Genomic DNA, 19,934 nt, shown 5'->3' on the forward strand with positions numbered 1-19,934 from the left:
GGTCTGGAGACACCAAACTGACCTCCGATGGGGGCTTATTTACATTCCAGAGCAAAGTTAAGCCCACCTTCTTTCTCTTCAGAGGGTGGAGGGGCCAGGTCCTATCACCATAAGTAAACTGTGAGCATCAGGTTTGGGGTTCCCTCCCTGAGAGACATCCTCCCTACACACCCAGGTGACACCTGGCTCTCCCTGCACCACCCTGAGAACTGGGGCTGTGGGGCAGGGCTAGAATGTAGTTGGGGCTGCTGAGTGAGCTGGAAGGCAGCGCCTCAGGCCCCGGAGCTCTGATTTCACAGCTCCCTCTGGCCTTGTGCAGGCTCCAGGTTTCTCCATCTCTAGCCCAGACCCTCCTGGCCCCCAAACTGCAGGACCAGCTGCTCTGCCCAGGCCACCTCCCTGTGGGGCATCTGACAGATTTGTCAGGCCAGCATTTCCAAACCTGTTCCAGTTTCAGCCTTTATATCCCCTCTCCTTCCTTTCTGTGTCCATCATTGCTGCCTGTCCCTTCCCAATCCCACCTAGTTGGGGGCCCTGGTGGCTTCATGGTATGGGTTGAATTCTGTCCTCCCCAAACTCATATGTAGAAGTTCTAATCCCCAGAACATTAGATAAGGCATCAGTTCAACAAGAGGATGTAACAACCCTAACTGAAAATGCACCCAACATCAGAGGACCCAGATTCACCAGACAGAAATTACCAGAAGTAAAGACACGACAAGGCAGAGGGGTGGGGGGCGACGGACAGCTGCCTGGTGGGCACAGTGTGCGCTGCTGTAGTGACAGAGGCACTGAGGGCCCTGACTTCACCACAGTGCAATGTATCAAGGCAGCAACATTGCGTTGTGCCCCACAAGCACATTCTTTTTTTGTTTGTTTGTTTGTTTTGGCTGGGGCTGGGTTTGAACCCGCCACCTCTGGCATATGGGACCGGCGCCCTACTCCTTGAGCCACAGGTGCCGCCCACAAGCACATTCTAATAAAATAAATGAAAAAATGTGTAAGTGACATAAAAATAAAGTGCTTGAATAGTTGCCTCAGTTAAGTGGGTTTAGATTTTGTACTGCAGTGTCAGAAGGAAGGTGAAAGTGATAGTGAAAGCTAAACTCTGGTGCGTGTATAAAAGCTGCTTGCTCCTTAAACAGCAGACGCAGACCAGCCTGGCATCCAGATGGCTCGGGTAAGTCCCCTAGAACTCTCCCCTGCTGGCACTACAGAGGGTGGGCTCAGTCTGGGTTCCTGGTCTTGGGAATACTGAGCCCCAGGCTCATTTTTAGAGCCTGCCTGGAAAACCCTTTGTCCCTGGCTGGGTACCTGCTTGTAGCACAATAGTTACAGCACTGGCCACATACACCCAGGCTGGCAGGTTGGAACCCGGCCCAGGCCTGCTGAAGAACAATGACAACTGCAACAAAAACAAAAAATAGCGGGGCGCTGTGGCAGGCGCCTGTAGTCCCAGCTACTTGGGAGGCGGAGGCAAGAGAATCGCTTAAGCCCAACAGTTAGAGGTTGCTGTGAGCCGCAACGCCACGGCACTCTACCAAGGGTGACATAGTGAGACTCTGTCTAAAAAGATAAAACAATAAAAAATAAATAGATAATAAATCCTTTGTCGTGCTGGCCTAGGAGGTCTCTGGGCAGTGTCTGGCTCCTCTCTATGTCTGGCACAGAGGTGGGAGCCCAGGACTACAGTGCGGGAGGGAGATTGAGGGGTCCCCAGGGCTGCATCTGCCTAACCGGAGACCTGCTCACTGGAGGCAGCTGGGGGACGAGCCAGGGTGTGGTCACAGGGGGGTTCTGTGTATCTGGGAGGGGCGATCCCCACAATGTCTGCTTCTGCTGCTGACCGGGCTCTGTCCTCATCAGACCCAAACACTTCTTTCTCTTCTTTCCTCCATGGCACTGGTCCTGCCTTATGAGGTGCATCTAAGTTCAGGGTTCAGAATCCTGAAATGCCCACTGCAGAGCCCAGCTGTGCAGACGGGCAGCAGCTCCAGGCAGAGCAGGCAGAGCCCAGGAGTGTGCGTCTGACTTGGGCTTTTAGGGAAAATGAAGCAGTTCTAGGAAGGACCCTGTAAAGTCCAGGGAGGGAGCTTTACAGCTCCACCGGACTCTGGGAAAAGCTTTATTCCTGCCCCGATAAATCAGAGCTCTTTTAGCCTGGGACCATTGTCATTGGTGACCAGCTGCCTGTGACAGGGCCTTGACCTTAGACCCTGGGAATCTCCAGACTGAGATCTTCTGCAGGCCCTGTGGGGCCCTGGCTGACATCCCGCCTGGGGCTAAGACAGAGAAGGAACCCAGCAGACGTCTGGGCTGTGCTGCGATCCCACCCTCTTCATTGTTTCCTCTGCCCCATTCCCAGCCATGCCCTTCCTGGATCCTGGAGATGCAGGGTGGAGTGTTGAGGTGGAGGGAGAGGAGGAGTGGGTGTGGGGCCATGCTGTGGGCAGAGGGATGGGGATGTGAGGGCTACAGAGACCAGAGCCAGCACTGAAGGGGCTTGGAGGGGAGTGGCTCAGTTGGCCTGAGGGGCAGAGCCCAGGGAGGGTGAGAGGATAAAAAAGGCCAGTCAGGAAGGGCCTGTAGCTGCCCACACGCTATGTCTAATTCTCGGAGTCCAGAACAAGGTCTTGGCCAGATGTGCCCATAAGAAGACCTCTGTGGGTCTGGGCTGGACGTGGAGTGGTAAGGACTGGAGCCAAGGAGGGTCTGGGGGCTGTGTAGGTCCTGGAGGCAGGGACAGGGCTGCCCATCCGAGTCAGTATCAGGAGATGAACAATCAGGAGAAACTTCTAGAGTCTGCGTTGATTTGTTTCGGTGAAGAGGGCAAAGGCGGGCTGAGCCCTGGTCTATGATGGGAAAGCTGGGCTGAGAGTGGGTGAGGTTTGTTATCCACAGAGAACAGGCACAAAGAAGGGGAAAACCAGGAAATCCTCCAGTCCTGATGTTGATGCCTGGGAGGGAAAGGAGGGAGACAGGGGAGGGGTGGGCACTGGAGTCCTCCATGGCCTGCCCAGCAGTGTTCTTGGGCAGGTCCCTCCACCTCTCTGACCCCCAGGTCCCCACCTGTGCAGTGGGACAGTGCTGCCCACCCCTGGAAGGACTGGGAGGGTACATTGATGACAGGTGAGTGCCTGGCAGAGCCTGCTCTGGGCGTGCAGCTGCCCCTCAGGTCTGGGAGCCAGGGCTGCTCTAGAGCTCAGACCCCTCTAAGGCTCAGGCCCCTTCAGGGTGCTGCCATCTCCAAGGCACCAGTGTCCTAAGGCTGCCTGGGGGCAGGATCTGAGGAAAAGGTGTCTCTTGAGGACAAGCACCCAGCAGGAGGAGACCTGAGCCTGCAAGCGGCAGAGTGGCCGAGACTCGCCTTCTCATTGCAGCCCCCACCTCTTCAAGAGTGCTTGTCCATGAAGGGCTGTGTCAGCGGTTCAGGGGCACATGTGCCTCGTGCGTGTGCACCACACCTGCACACATGTCCACCTGTGCATGCACACCTGCATCCTCAGCCGGCCCACACACCTGTGCACGTGCACCTGCGCACACACACAACTGCACATGCACACCTGTGCATGCAAACCTGCACCCTCAGCCGGCCCACACACCTGTGCACGCGCACCTGCACACACACACAACTGCACACGCACACCTGTGCATGCACACCTGCACCCTCAGCGGGCCCACATACCTGTGCACACGCACCTGCGAGCACACACAACTGCACATGCACACCTGTGCATGCACACCTGCACCCTCAGCGGGCCCACATACCTGCACACACATACACCTGCACATGCACACCTGCACCCTCAGCCGGCCCACATACCTGCGCACACACACAACTGCACACACACACACACCTGCACATGCACACCTGCACCCTCAGCCTGCCTGCACACATACCACACACTCACGCAAACAAGCCTCTTCCCTTCCATCCAGGAAGTCACTGTCCAGACTCCAGTCCCCTGTGCCCCACTGAGGGGAGCCTCTAAGAGTAACAGCGGGGGGGGGGGGGGGTCCCACTGCCCAGGTTCTCACGGGTGATGAACATCAGAACTAGTCCCCCAGGCCAGGCTGTAGCCCCCCAGCTGTGGGCTCCACTAGTACCTAGAAGGCTGGCAGCACCATGTCTGGTTTTCTTGTTGCAGTCACAGCAAGAGCCCAAGCCCGGAGACCTGATTGAGATTTTTCGCATTGGCTATGAGCACTGGGCCATCTATGTGGGCGATGGTTACGTGATCCACCTGGCTCCTCCAAGTAAGGACTGTTGGAAATGTAATGTTCAAAATATTTGTTGGTAAGACACTGAGAACCATGGAGAGAGAGGTGAGCAGGGGAAACTCAAGCTGGGAGACAGTCTCAGTGGAGTATGCCTGCTGAGATCCCACAGGTGTTCGCCTGTGGGGTGCTGTGCATCCTGAAGGCCCTGGCAGAGCAGGGAAGGGGCCACTGCCGCCCACTGTGGCCTCTCAGCTCACAGCCCTGTGTGCAGAGTCTGACAGGCCTGAGACCCCACGTTTCTGAAGCCCGCTGGTCTTAAAGCAGTCTTATCAGATGCAAGCTTTCCCCACATTGTGCCCATTGTCCGTATGATTTCACAGAGCAAGGTGTCTTTCTATTATGTACTTTAGGCTCCTTAACAGAAACAGTTTACATGTTTAAAAAAATTGTCAGAGAATCGCTTAAGCCCAAGAGTTGGAGGTTGCTGTGAGCTGTGATGCCACAGCACTCTACCGAGGGCTACATAGTGAAACTCTGTCTCAAAAAAAAAAGTGGGGGGGGAAGGGGCGAAAACATGCCTAATACTTGTGCCCATTCACTGCTATGTCTCTTAATAAAAATAAAAATAACTCAGGGCAGTGCCTGTTGGTCAAGGAGTAGGGCACTGGCCCCATATACCGAGGATGGTAGGTTCAAACCGGTTTTGCCAAAACTGCAAAAAAAATAAATAAATAAAAACAAAAACTCCCATGCTCATGAGAGAATGGAATTTGGCCCATTAGTTGTTAGCTCTTCTGTGCCCCTTGTCTGTGTCCCTAAAACCGTGCCAGGTCATAGGATGGAGGAACCCGCTACAAAGGAGTCCCTACGGTTTGGTTCCGTGGGGTAAAAGGAGCCTGAGAGAACCAGTTTCACATCCAAGTTCTAGGACTAGGCAGCACCTGTGGCTCAGTCGGTAAGGCGCCAGCCCCATATACCAAAGGTGGCGGGTTCAAACCCGGCCCCAGCTGAATTGCAAACCAAAAAATAGCCGGGCGTTGTGGTGGGCACCTATAGTCCCAGCTACTCGGGAGGCTGAGGCAAGAGAATCGCTTAAGCCCAGGAGTTGGAGGTTGCTGTGAGCTGTGAGATGCCATGGCACTCTACCGAGGGCCATAAAGTGAGACTCTGTCTCTACAAAAAAAAAAAAAAAAATCCAAGTTCTAGGACTTGTCACAGCACAAAAAAGTCTGGCAATGACCCTCTCGCCCATAACGCCTATAGCCTGTTAAATAGAGATGACCATGTTTCCTTTGAAAGTTAAAAAAGAAGATTAAATTAGGAGACATATGAAAGCAACTGAAACGCAGGGGGCACTAAAACTAATCAGGTCCCTTTCTGAAACACACAAGTTCAAAGATGAACTGCCAACCAATGTGCTTCACCGTCTTTGTTTATAATTGTTTAAGGTGGCAGTGGACTCGATCAAGTCACAAAGCCAGATGTAGAGCAATAGTTTATCAGCACCTAGGGTAAGGCAGCTGAGACCCAATAGGCTCAGCCTCAAGAGCAAGAGTGCTTATCTTTTAAAAGTTTTAGGTAGGGTAGGAGGTGGGGGGGTGCTAGTGACTGTTCCCAGGTATGGTTCCAGCCGGCTTCCTACTGGGACCCTTCTGTTTCCTTCTGTTTTGCCCCGCTGAAGCCATTGTGCCCACTAGCTCCTCATTCCTTGGGCTGGGTCTGAGAAGGGGGTGGTCCCAGCAGAGGTCACTGAACAGCCGAGAGAGAGTGCCTTATGCTCAGAATGGAGTGGCCCGCGCTTGCTCTGCTTTTGCAGCTCCTCCGACCACCCTATCAGTAATGGTGAAATTTTTCAAATGCCTGAAGACTGCTGGAGGACCCTGGTCAAACACGCTGTCTGTGCCTAGAATGGGACAGTGGCGGCCATCGACAGTCATGACACTCACACACATTCACACGTTATGCAATAGCAAGAGCGAAGGCTGTGGATCCCGCAAACATGTGGCAAAGGATCCACACCACAGCCCACAGTGGGAGCGATCCTTTTCCCTCCCTTCCTGCTGCGCCCCTCCCTGGCCCCCAGTGAGAGCGCCTCTGCTTGCAGGTGAGTACCCTGGGGCTGGCTCCTCCAGCATCTTCTCGGTCCTGAGCAACAGGGCAAAGGTGAAGCTGGAACCCCTGGAAGCCGTGGTAGGGGGCTGTCGCTACCGGGTCCACAACCACTTGGACGGCAAGTACAAACCTCGGCCGGTGCACGAGATCATCAAAGATGCAAAGGAGGAGGTCGGCAAGGAGATGGTGTACAGCGTCGTGACAAGGAACTGCGAGCACTTTGTCACCAACCTGAGATATGGCAAGCCCTGCTGCAGACAGGTGAGGCCATCTGGAGAAGGTCCCTCTCCTGGGGGAGGTCTGCTTGGGGCGGGGCTACCTGGGCTGTGCAGCTGAATCTGTGAAGGAGCCGAAGGCAGCCTATCCCAGACCAGTCCACTGGCTGGTCGTCCAGTTTCCCATGCACAGAGGGGAGGGGGCGGATTAAGGACCTCTGCAAGCCTGGCCAGCTCTGCCGGGGTCCTTCTCCTGGAGACACACCTTAGGTCTCCAGCTCCTGCAGCCCTGGGGTCATCAGGACAGTCTGGGCTGGCCCAGGACCAAGACTGGTCCCTTACACCCCTGAAAAGCACTCGGGCAAGGGAAGCTAAGGGCCTGTTGGCCTCCGTGAGAGCTCAGGGTCGTTGTCCGTGAGATCTGGGCACAGCTTCCACCCATGTCCCTTTATAGTCTTGCAGGTCTGTGGCTTCCAAACACAGCAAATCAGTGGCAGAACCAGATCAAATCCCCACTGTTGGCCCAGTGCAATGGCTCATGCCTATAATCCCAGCACTCTGGGAGGCTGAGGTACGAGGATCCCTTGAGCACAGAAGTCAAGACCAGCCTGAGCAAGAGCAAGACCCTGTGTCTACTAAAAATAGAAAAATTAGCTGGGCGTTGTGGTGGACGTCTGTAGTGCCAGCTACTTGGGAGCTGAGGCAGGAGGATGGCTTGGGCCCAGGAGTAGAGGTTGTAGTGAGCTGTGATTGACACCATTGCACTCTAGCCTGGGCAACAGAATGAGACCCTGTCTCAAAAAACAAACAAAACACTGGTCCTTTATAGAGTCTCTGCCATTATGCTATGCCGCAGCACCTCTGGGACCTGGCCTGCATGCTTACATAGATTGGGGATGGTGAGGGAAGATTTGCAGGGTGCGGGGTAGGGGGGAATCAGGAGTCTAGTGTGTCTGTGATGTGTAAGGTTCCCCATCAGATTTCCAGGGCAGAGCTAGGGCTCAGGCTGAAGTTTCCAACCGGCACTATGAGCAGGACACAGAGACCCGTAGGCCTCCCTAAGTTCCCCCTCGGCTTCTGCCACAGACCCCCAACTGTACTCAAGCATGTGGTTCAGGGGGAACCCAGACACCAAGCAGTCCCCAGTCTGGCCTGGGAGCTCTGGCCTGGAAATCCAGGCACAAGCCCTCCTCCCTACTCTCCCTCCAGCCCCCCAGGAAGCTCTCTCCAAACGATTCCATCAGCAGCTCTTGGCAGGACAAGCCCATCCATAAGAAATGGTCACATCCCAGAAAATGCAGTCCCTAGGGAGATAGCCTGCTAGAAGGGGAGAGGAGCAAAGAAGACAGGCCGCAGGGGAAGGCAGAACGGGGGGGACATGCTCGTGTGCACCGTGGGTTGCCTGGGTGTGTCTGGAGGTCTCCGCTAGAGCTGCCCTTTACAGGTGGAAAAAGCCATGACTGGAGCTGGTCTGACCCTTGGGCTTGGACTCCTGACTGCATTTGGATACGCGATTGTGAATAGGAAACGCCAAAACCAATGACAGCCTGAAGCAACGGCAGATCTGTTTGAAGGACCGGGGCACAGTGCCGTCTGTGTCAGACTCTCTAGCTCCTCTCCTCTCTCACTGTCTCGCTGTCCCGCTCTTGTGGCTAATGGAAGGTCTCATTGTCACAAGACTCAAGAATCAATAAACTGGTTTTTGTCAGCTTCTGAGCCCGAAAGTAGGAAAGTAATGTTGGTTGAACATGAGTTGAGTAGTTCTAGCTATTTCTCGCTGTGTGACCCTGGGGAAAGCTCCTGGCTCTCAGACTCAGTTCCCTCGTCTGCAAGATGGGGCAATGCCCCACATCAGGTGACGTCAGGAGCCTCACATACAATGGTGCATGCAGAACACCAGCACCACGTCTGGGACATGGCCGGTGCTTGGTGAATTAACTCCATCACCTCACACACGGATCACGTTGGCACAATTGTACATCATTAGTCTCCCTCTCAGGGAGGTGCAAAAGAGAACCCCAATTACTTTCTGGTGTGGTCATATCATGTGGCCTCACATCCCCCCACACACACACATCTCCCAGCATCTTTCCTGTTACCCCCTTCTTTGGCCTAGAAAGTTTTTTTCCTTTGACTCAAAGGTGTAGTTCTCATGACCTGTGATGACCAGATGGAGTAATATTCATGTTCGGCACCCAAATTCTCATGGCTCAAGTACCCCTGTGTTGAATGCTGAGAAACAGCCGCCCCTGAATATCTCTCTTGCCCTCTGGGGCCCTGGGGTGACCCCAGAAGTACCCTGGTCCCCATGATTTTGCATTGCCTCACTCTGGCTGCTGCCACCAGTGACCCTACTAAACGGCCACCCCATTTGACCATTATCTGGGGCCCCTACTACCACTATGGCTTCAGGACTGGGAACATCACCCTACCCTGGGCTGTATTTTCCCACACCTGAGAAGCTGGGTGGTCTCTCAATTTCCCAGCACTGTAGAAACAACACTCCCCTAGAAACTCAGCGCTATCAGAAGGTTGAAGAACAAAGAAAACAACTTATAATTGTTACAATCAGCAGTTATAACTTATCATTGGTACAATCAACAATTATAAGTTTTAACTGCTGTGATTCCCAGGGCTGGAATGCAGAGAGCCATTTGGGGGCTGCAGAGGTGTTCACACCTGCCTTGCCCTGGGACTCCCTGTGGATCAGAAGGCCCAGGGGCTCTACCCAGAGTCCAGGCCCAGTATAGCAAGAGGAGAAGGTTTTCTCACTTCTGGTGCTCTCAGCCTCGCCTCTCCAGGACATACTTCCTGTCCAGCATCAACTGTTCCAGCTCAATGGACAGTGCGGCCATCTGGGCCCTTGCAGGATGAGCTTGGCCTCCATGACCAGGGCAAATCCTTGCTGGGAGTCTCCAGGGTGCGTGCACCTGAACTTCATGGCCATTCTCACAGTCACCATTGGACACTGGTCCATGTGTTTGCTTGCTACTGAGTATCTTCTCTTTCTTTTCTTTTTCTTTCTTTTTGAGAGAGAGAGAGTTTCACTTTGTCCCCCTCGTTAGAGTGCAGTGGCGTCATAGCTCGCAACAACCTCAAACTCCCAGGCGTAAGCAATTCTTGCCTCAGCCTCCCAAGTAAATGGGACTATAGGCGCTTGCCACAACACCTGGCTATTTTTAGAGACAAGGTCTCACTGTGGCTCAGCCTGGTCTCCAACCCATGAGCTCAGGCAATCCCATCTCGGCCTCCCAGAGTGCTAGGATTACAGGACTGAGCCACCACGCCCAGCCCGAGCATCTTCTCAACAGAATTTCAGGGACAGTGCCTGTGTGGTACCATTGGGACACTGGCATCTAGCACAATGCCTGCCCTTCTGTAACCATCAATAGGTAGTGGTTTACTTAATTCATAAAGTTATTATCTAAAATATAGGAAAACATGACTAGTCTTCTCTTCAATTGTGAAAAAACTTTGATACTAAAAAGAAAAGTAGCCACCAGTGTGAAGGTGAGTCACTGGGAAGCTTAGAGATACACGGAACATTCCAGGCCCCTCTGGACAGACTGCCATGAAGTAGACCCCTCTACCATATACAAAATAATCTATGAGTAATAAAACTGTCCTCCATTTCTTCATAAGAATCTTAGAAAATGGTTGCACCACCTCTGCACAACCTTGATCTCAGCAAAACTTTTGGTTGCTGAAGAAGGTCTGTGAGTATGCCACGGGCTGTTTCTCGACTCAGGAAAGATTTAAGGAAAACGATGGGTGCTAGAGAAACAGGAATCCTGGGTAGGACCCACTTGTCCTTTTGATACCATTCTGTCACTTTTGTAAAACAGCATCCCCTCCCCACCCAGGAGCTGTGGGACAGCTGGCAGGATTCAGGGACGCTCCAGCACTGTCCTCCTGCCCCATGGATGCTGGGTGTGTCCCTGTGCAGCTCCACCGGGGTTCCCAGAGTGCTGTGAAGGTCACTGGGATCTGAGACGACCAGGACATGGGGCGTGGGGGGTGGGCGGGGGATGCTCAGAGCTACCAGCCTGATTGTTCTCTCCCTTTCTGCCTCTTTCCTTTCTCCGGTGGCTGAATGTCTCCTTTCGGAGTAAGAGAAAATAAAGTTAATTTGAGACATTAGTCGGGAAGGTCTTAGTTCCCGCCAAAATCTACTCAAACTTTTGGTTCTTGCTGCACAGCACTGGCCCTTGGACACAGGAGGAGCCAGAAGGCATCAAGAGAGTGCAATGTGGAGGGTCAAGGGCCAGGAACAGCGACCAGGCTTTGGCTCCAGCTCATCAAGAGCTCCCTGCATCACAGAATGTTACACGCAGCTTTTCCTGCAGTCTCTCCTTTGGCCAAAATGCCCAACCTAAGGACAGAGCCATTCCGTGTTCATCCACTCTGAAGACAGAACCACCAGCTGCATCTTGAGACTGCGTAATCTCTGCAGCCCTGGAAGCCGTTCAAACCTGTAATCCAGCACTTTGTGAGTTTGGGGTGAAAGGGAACACTCAGTCCGTACCAGAATCCAAGAGTGTCTTTAACTGTAATGTCCCTCCAAGCTACATTTCTCCCTAATAAATCTTCTATGTTGGTATTTAGCTCCACTGACATGAGTGCTTCTGATCATGAACGGTGAAATCAACAAGCCAAGCCCCATTCTGCTGGCTGAGCAAAACCCGCCACACTAACTGCACCAGGTCCACCCAGTTTCCCAGGTTTGTCCTCTCTCCTGCCTGTCTCAGAGCAGCACTACCCTCCCCCCCCCCCCATGAACACAGCAACCACGGCTCTTGCCACCTGCTGTCTTGCCCAATCAGGGGCCTGCAACAGAAGAGAAGGGTCACACTCAGCACCAGGGGCTGGGCCACAGGGACATACACCAGGAACCTGCAGCTCAGGACAGACCTATGAGGCCCTGTGTCTTTCACTCTCCTTCACTGAGGGAGGGCCATCCTAGGAGGTCAGGACACCCAAAAAAGAAGAGAGGAAGGGCCAGTTGGGAAAAGAATGAATGAAATTCAGAGACTGGAGGGAAAGATGCACCCTGTGGGTATTTAAAGCACACCAAACCCCCGGGGGTGGCTGTACCCCAATGTGCTAGCTCAGGGCTGGCTGACTGGGAGCCTTGAAACGGTGTAGTTGGGGAGGTCACCCCCAAGAACTCTCAAGACCCACAGCTGAAGGGCTTGGACCTCGTCTGCATTGTTCTCAGCGTCCCAGGTGCTCAGCCCACTGCCAGGCACAGAGCGTGCTCCTGAGCTCCTGCTGACCCAGCACCAGCACGGAGGAGCACCATTCACCAAGGAGGAGCGGGTGTGCTTCTGTGAAGTGAGACTGCCTGGCTGCAGCCTGACTGGAAGGTGGTTCCGCAAGAGGAAGTAGATACTCTGAAAAAACCGAGGTAGAGATGTGAGGCTGAGCCCTGAGGGTTGGTGTACTCGACACAGCTGGTGTCAGCCAATGGAGACCCGCTGTCCTCCTGGGAGCCGCCTCTGCCTGCCACTCTGTCTGGAGGCAGAAGGTGTCAGCACTCAGCTGGGGATTTCCAGGCCCTGCATTTTCCTGACTGCCTGACAACCCTACGAGGGAGGCATTCTAATCCCACTCCCCAGACTGAAAACTGAGAATGGCCCTGAAATTATGCAAAGCCAAAGCCACACAGCTGGCAAATAACAAGGCTCAGATCTGCCTGACTTCCCACCAGGTGTGCTTAAGCCCGGCATAGCCAGGGAAGGAAATATTGAAAACAGGAACTAAAGAGCAGATTTCTCTTTCATATCAGTAAATATGAACCACATGCTCCGAAACGTTTCCAGGTGTCAACAATAAACAAAGCAGGGCATTAGTTAAAGCAGCGAAAACAGATTTGATTCAGTCACTGCCCACGGCTGGAGACAGAGCTGAGTGCCATTCTGATTTGCTCAGAAGTGACTGAGTGTTTTAAAGGGATTGAGTGGGGAGGGGCGTGAGTGGGGCTCAGTAGACTCAGGGAAGTGAACAGTGACAGAGGGCCAGTCCGCATCCATGCCAGCGGGACCAGCTGTGTCTGCCAGCTGACTATCTTCAGAGTTAGGATTCTGCCCTCCCAGAGACTAGGGACAGAGGTGCTTCCTTCCTGGTGATGACATTTCTTTCAAAGGAATGGCTTCTGGTCCTTGAGAAAGATTCTTCTGGGATGTAATAGATGTACGGCTGACCAGCTCTCCATTTCCACAGGTTTCACTTACATGGACTCGACCAAGTGTGGATCAAAAACATTCGGGGAAAAAAAAAGCTTAGAACAATACAATAATAGAAAAAAAAAACATGCAAATTTGAAAAATATAATCTAACACCTATTCAGATAGCATTAACATTGCATTAGGTATTATAAGTGATCTAGAGGTGATTTAAAGTACACAGGAGGATGTATGAGGGTTCTATGCAGTAACACAACATTTTACATAAGGGGCTTGGGCATCTGTGGGTTTTGGTATCTGAGAGGGTTTCCTGGAGCCCATTCCCAGTCAATATCCGGAGCCTGACCCGACGCCTATACCTCAAGCAGCTAAGGTGCCAGCCACATACACCAGAGCTGGTGGGTTCGAATCCAGCCCAGGCCTGCCAAACAACAATGACAACTACAACCAAAAAATAGCCAGGTGTTATGGCAGGTACCTGTAGTCCCAGCTACTTGGGAGGCTGAGGCAAAAGAATTACTTACGCCCAAGAGTTGGAGGTGGCTGTGAGCTGTGATGCTGCATCCCTCTACCCAGGGCAACAGCTTGAGGCTCTGTCTCAAAAAAAAACAAAAAACAAACCTGGAGTCTTCAGCTGTTACGGATAATGAGAACAACACTATTTGAAAACATAATCTGGGCTCAGCACCTGTAGCTCAGTGATCAGGGTGCCTGCCACATGCACAGGGGTTGGTGGGTTCAAACCCGGCCCTAGCCTGCCAAACAAACAACAACAAAGAAAAATAGCCAGGCTTTGCGGTGTGTGCCTGAGGCAAGAGAATTGCTTGAGCCCAAGAGTTGAAGGTTGCTGTGAGCTGTGACACTATAGCACTCTACCAAGGGTGACATAGTGAGACTCTGTCTCAAAAAAACAAAAAAAAAGAAAGGAAAAAAGAAACATAGGCGGGCAGCGCTTGTGACTCAAAGAAGTAGGGCACTGGCCCCATATACTGGAGGTGGTGGGTTCAAACCCAGACCCAGCAAAAAACTGCAAAAAAATAAAAGAAAAAAAAAAGAAACATAGGCTCAGCACCCGTAGCAGTGGTTACGATGCCACCCACATGCTCCAGGGCTGGTGGGTTTGAACCTGGTCTGGGCCAACTAAACAATGACAACTGCAACAGAAGAATAGCCGGGCGTTATGGCGGGCGCCTGTGGTCCCAGCTGCTTGGGAGACTGAGGCAAAAGAATCACTTAAACCCAAGAGTTTGAGGTTGCTGTGAGTTGTGACACCACGGCTCTCTACCGAGGGCAACATAGTGTCTCCAAAAAAAAAAAAAAAAAGAAAAGAAACAGGGCAGCACCTGTGGCTCAAAGGTGTAGGGTGCCGGCCCCATATACCAGAGGTGGCAGGTTCAAACCCTGGCCAAACACTGCAAAAAAAAAAAAGAAAAAAGAAAGAAACATAATCTGATATCTTATGAACTCAATAATGAGTGACCCAGGCCCTCAATAATAGGAATCCATGCTCATCCCACAGGCTGATATGACCAAACACTGTAAAGTGCTGATGTGATATTTAAGAGCTTATATCCAGCAGGGCAAAGTGGCTTTCAGATAACCTCTGCCTGACAGGGACTTTGCAACCCCAAACATCGAAACCTGGTGATTGGATAGTCTGGAAAAGAGACCAGTGAAAAATGGCATCTAACCACATTAGAAAGGGTCTTATCAGGTTGTTACATCCTCAACAACAGTCAAATTAGAGGGCATGGAACTTTGGGTTCATATCTCAAAACTAAAAACAGCTTCCTTGGACCCTCAGGCCCATCGAGCACAGCTGACTTAACATTCAGGATCCAAGGGAAATGTATCCCCCAAAGCAGACCCCAGCTTAAGGTAGACAGCTTCTGTCCCAGAACACAGAACAAGACTCCACTGGAGCCCCTCTCATTTGTCTAGGACAGCGGTTCTCTACCTGTGGGTTGCGACCCACAAGAACTGTATTAAAGGGTCACGGCATTAGGAAGATTGAGAACCACTGGTTCTAGGACTTATTCTTATTTCCATAATAATTATTATAACCCTATTTTCTTTGTAAACTAACACAAAATATTTAAATTCATTCTAACTTCTGTTAAGCTTTCACCTTGCAAGCTGAACAGCCACTAACGTCTACTACCCAATACATAGTCCCCTTTACTAACCCAAATTCTTGCTGAGCATGTAGCCATATAAACACTTGGGGGGAATCTCAGTTAATGTTAAAACCCACTACCATACATGTTTGGGTGACCAATTTGGGAAAGAAGCTTTTCAAAAGGGTTTGGCCTCTTTCCCTTGACAAAGTAAGTCATTCAGCTAATGCTCACGGCCAACTGGTTTGGCTGGGATCCACCTCAGCTCTCTCCCACAATAATATTGGATTGTTCGGTCTTTGTGGTAATAAGATCCAAACCGTCTGGAATATACAGGTTGGGATAGCTCTCACCCCAAATAAGCAAATGTGACTTTCTAAAGGCCAATACAATCTTAACTTGATGTGGGTGAAAGCTAGCGTAGGCTGGTGTCCCCCTGAGCGCTTGTGCAGGTTATGGCCCCGAGTCTCAGCCCTCACACTGAGACTGCAATGCACACCTAAGGTGGTGGTAAATAAAGGAAATAATTCAAGTATTTCCTAAAAGAACTTTACTCAGGGAACTGGATTGGAAACTACAACAAAACCCAAAGCCACCCAGCAATACTTCCAAGGTAGCAAAAGCACAGAAAACGTTTGGAAGAGCAACACACAAGGCTGGGCAGAGGGGAGGACGGTGAAAGAGGGCTTTAGCTTTCATGCTAATAGTTTTGGTTTGGGTTTTTAAACAAGGCAAATGTATTCACATATTCCTTGTGAGATTAAAGAAATCAGCTTTTTTGTTGTTATTTGAGACAGAGTCTCACTATGTTGCCCTTGGTAGAGTGCTTGGTGTCACAGCTCAGAGCAACCTCCAACTCTTGGGTTTAAGCGATTCTCTTGCCTCTGAAAGACTTGGGGCAGAACCCCCCACTCAGCCCGGAGCTCTGACCACCCCAATCAACCGCAAGAGTCGTCTCTTGATGCAAAAACGCAAGAGGATTTTTATTCCTCTATACGGGGACTTGATTCACAACTCTTTTAGGAGCCAAGAAATCAAGTCCCCCACAGCAGTTTTTTACAAGCTTATAAAGGCAAAAACTACAAAGTAGGCGGGAATAGCAGACATGCCAGGGACTCTAACAAAGTAAGAGAGAATACACACACCTGGGATTCTAATTAGATAAGGAGAACTCTAGTTCACTATTCAACTGTCTTAAGACAAGACTAATAGTCAAATATTTACTTAATAGTAAACATTTGCTGAAGCTCCTGGGGCTATCTCCTGGAACAGTTACAAAAGGTCACATTCCTATGGTAGGGAGCGAGAAGTGGTCACATTCTCATGGTAATATTTTCTTTCACCTCAGTCTCCCAAGTATCTGGGATTACAGGCAGCTGCCACAACCCTCCTGCTGTTTTTTTTGTTGCAGTTGTCATGGTTGTTCAGCTGGCCAGGGCTGGGTTCGAACCCACCAGCCCCCGTGTATGTGGCCGATGCACTACCCACTGAGCTATGGGTGCCACCCAGCTTTTTTTTATTTTTTTCTTAAGTAAAGGCTCTGGAGTTCAAATCCCCTCTCTGATATATACCAGAATTACACTCCCCACATCTGTAAAGGTAGGAGTGATTATTCCTACTTCAGGAGGTTGTTGACTAACAGCCCAGTGTGGATTAAATAAAGGCCTTTAGCATGGAGTCAGCCTGCAGCAAGGTCTCAGGAATTGAAGCTGCTCCTGGGCCTGAAGGAGGAAAGAATCTAAAAGAGAACAAAGGAGGGGAGAGCAGAAGGACTGGCCTTATTTGCAAGTGAGGGGGAAGGAGAGCCTTGCTGACAGCCCGACTACCAACACCATGGGCCATTTTCCTACTGGTCCCACTTACCCACACTGAGGACAGTGTGAGCCCACCATTCCTATCCCTGGGAGGGCCCCTTAGCATATGGCCGGAGCAGGGCGTGGAAAGGCACAAACCTGAACCCTGGGCATGCCACTCCTTGGCCTCAGTTGGAACCAGACCCCAGGGGAGCCTCCAGGCTCACGACTGCAGCCAAAGTGGGTCCCTTCCCATTGTGTGTGAGATCCAGACCCCCAGACCTCAGTGTGCACCCTCCCCTTGTCCCCTCTGTGCAGGAGCTATAGTCAAGATGGAAAAACACACATAATCACCACTAACAGGGTTGTTGTCATTCAATAAAACCTTTAAAACCCTTTCTGGGGACTCACTGAAGTCATCCATCCATCAAGATGGTGTCTCCTGTGTTGCTGCCCATCATGTCTGGCCTTAAAGTAGCTCTGAGTTTTTGTTTGCCCTGTGACCCTACCAAAGCATGCAAATTTTTCAGATGGAAATCAAAAAGGTTCGCTAAAAATTTGCTCAGTCTTCAAGCATGGGCAGGGCCCATATCTGGTAGACAAGGAGGCACAAAAATCGGCCTAGGGAAGAGAAATCAGAGCTCGAGGTGTAGATTCAGAAGGACTCAGTGGCAGGTGTGGAAGGAGCACAGTCCAAAAATCACCAAGTTCCAGGTGAAGAGGAGAGTGGAAGAGAGAACAGGCAGGATCAGGTGGGTGTGTGGGGAGGGCGGGGTGGAGAGACAGAGGCCCAGGGGAAGAGCTCCAACAAGGAAGGAGGAGATCAGAGACTGAGACCCACGTCCCAGAACTGGGACCGCCGGGTGCCAGGCGTTCCCCCAAGTTCAAACCCAATGGAGGGGGATGAAACAGGTCATGGAGGCACATTCCCCCTACACGGGACACAGAGTGAGCCTGCTTGGCCAGACAGTAGCAGGAAACCCTTTCCACCTCTCACCCATGGTTCTGAAACACTCATTCTAGACCAGATGGAAACCAAAACCCATCGCTGCCTGGGTGTGCAGAGGCCACTTCTTCAAAGTACCTGCACATTATCCCGCCCAACCCCCCAAAGAGTATCTCTCTTCTGACATCACCTACAGCTGTCACACCCTGGGCAAACTAGGATCTGAAGGGAGGGGCACTGGGATGGGGAGGGGCTTAGCGTCCTAGCTGTGGGCAGGTTGGTGGGAAGGGGGAAGGTGGGGGGTGCTTAGCCTCCTCACCATGGGGCATGTGAGTGGGAAGCAAGAATCTGTAAAAAAAAGAAAGAAAGAAAGAGCTTTAATATGAGGATGTTGGTGAACTGGAGCTGAAACTGGGGAAGTGGAGTAGTCCCATCCTCACTCTGGAGAGAGAGTGTGGGGATGGCTTGGCTATTCACCACTGCCTCCCCCACCCTGTGTCAGCACCCTTTGGGCTGGCCTCCTTTCAAGCATGCTGGACACCTTTCCAGGGCCCAACTTGGGCCCAGTGATCTCAGTTCACCCTCTTGGTGTGCCACCCCCTTGTATGACGTCACATTTCTGTCTCCCTGAGCTGGAGGACTCCTAGGTGCTGTCAGAGGAAGAGGGGGCATAGTGACTAAAATGGCTGTGCAGAGATGGCAAGAAATGTGACTGTCCTCACACTGGAGCTTACAGCTTTTCGCCTAAGCCAGTCTGTCCGGACTGTCAGAAAATCAGGCCCAGGACCACACGAAAGGAAAGTCAGCAAATCCAGAGCAGCAGCGTGAGAACTCTGCTGGCGTTCCTACTGTCCCCGCTGCGGGGGAAGCTTCCTTTTGTGTTCTTTCTCCATAAAGCTGGAAAAGGTGGTACCTCCAACCTGGCAACTCTGGTTTGTGACCCTTTAGTGAGTGATAGCTTCAATTTAGTTGGTCATAGCTAAAATTTTTTTAAAATATGAAATAAAATAGGATGGAGAACAGATTTTTTTCCTTTTTTTGAGAGGAGGTCTTGTGCTGTCACCCAGACTGGAGTGCTGTGGCCTTCTTAGCTCACAGTAACCTCAGACTCTTGGGCTCAAGTGATCCTCTTGCCTAAACCTCCCAAGTAGCTGGGACTACAGACAAGAGCCACCATCCTCAGCTAATTTTTTTTTTTTTTTTAAATATAGAGACAGGGTCTCCCTCTTGCTCAGACTGGTTGTGAACTCCTGACCTTGGCCTCCCAAAGTGCTAGGATTACAGGCATATGCCGCCATGCCCAGCCCCATGTTATATTTTTGCCATTATTAAAAGCACATATACTTGGGCAGTGCCTGTGGCTCAGTGAGTAGGACGCGGCCCCATATACTGAGGGTGGTGGGTTCAAACCTGGCCCCAGCCACAACACCCAGCTAATTTTTCGATTTTAGTAGAGATGGGGTCTCACCCTTGTTCAGGCTATTCTCCATTTTTTTCTATTTTTCTATTTTTTATTTTCAATTTTCTGTTTTATTTTCTATTTTTCTATTTTTAGTAGATATGGGGTCTCACTCTTCAGGCTGGTCTCAAACTCCTGAGCCCAAGCAGTCTACTGCCTCTGCCTCCCAGAGTGCTAGGATTGCAGGGGTGAGCCCCTGCGCCCAGCCCTAAGTTATGGCTTTTTATTAATAATTCCTAAAATGCTTGCTTGTGCATTTTCTCTTTTATATGCTTTGCTTCGTTTGCTTTTTGCTCTTATCTTTTTCCTTTATTTCTTCCATCTTCTTAAATTGGATGATTAACCCACCACCAAATAACCACCTCCTCAATTAAAAATTAATGATTTTCCACATTTGCTATATTGGCATCTATTTTTTTTTTAATTACAACATGTGTTTACATAACCCCAATGCCGATATCACACTTAATAAAATGAATAATCCCTTAATATTCTTGAATAGTCAGTGCATGTTCAGAATGTTCCAATTATCTAAAAAGGGCTTTTATAGTTGTTTTTCGCATTTAATTGTTTTACTGTCTCTAAGATTTCTTTTCATCTGGGACGGCTTTCACACACATCAATTTTTCTCCTTGATAACATTAACTTTTTAAAGACATCAGACCAGTTGCCATGTAAAATGTCCCTGCTCTCCATTTCAATCTTAGTATCCTTAAATTTTAAGTGTGTCTGTTTAATATTTCCTGTGTAATGTTTGTCTTGTATTTTGCAAGCTTAGTCCATTTATGCTAATGGTGATTCTCTATATTATTTTGTTATTTCTACACATACCACTTTTTAATGTAATTTTTCCTCCTTCATTGTTTAAGTCGGTGTTTTTCAACTT

At 50.7% G+C, this 19,934-nt stretch overlaps 1 protein-coding gene across 2 annotated transcripts; it reads left to right on the plus strand.

The window, feature by feature from the left end:
* Positions 1–1,059: 1,059 nt before the first annotated feature.
* PLAAT4 (phospholipase A and acyltransferase 4) lies at positions 1,060–8,256 on the plus strand. Of its 2 annotated transcripts, none has more exons than XM_053562138.1 (4): positions 1,060–1,180; positions 4,149–4,257; positions 6,326–6,594; positions 7,758–7,984. In XM_053562138.1, exons 1-4 carry the CDS (start codon positions 1,172–1,174, stop codon positions 7,854–7,856), a joined length of 486 nt encoding a protein of 161 aa, XP_053418113.1. In that variant the 5' UTR covers positions 1,060–1,171; the 3' UTR covers positions 7,857–7,984. The 2 variants fall into 2 exon arrangements, with proteins under 2 accessions (XP_053418113.1, XP_053418112.1); XM_053562137.1 differs by lacking the exon at positions 7,758–7,984 and adding an exon at positions 7,993–8,256 and having other exon boundaries at positions 1,066–1,180.
* Positions 8,257–19,934: the final 11,678 nt, after the last annotated feature.

This window comes from Nycticebus coucang, chromosome 14 (genome assembly GCF_027406575.1).
Source record: "Nycticebus coucang isolate mNycCou1 chromosome 14, mNycCou1.pri, whole genome shotgun sequence".
NCBI lineage: Eukaryota > Metazoa > Chordata > Mammalia > Primates > Lorisidae > Nycticebus > Nycticebus coucang.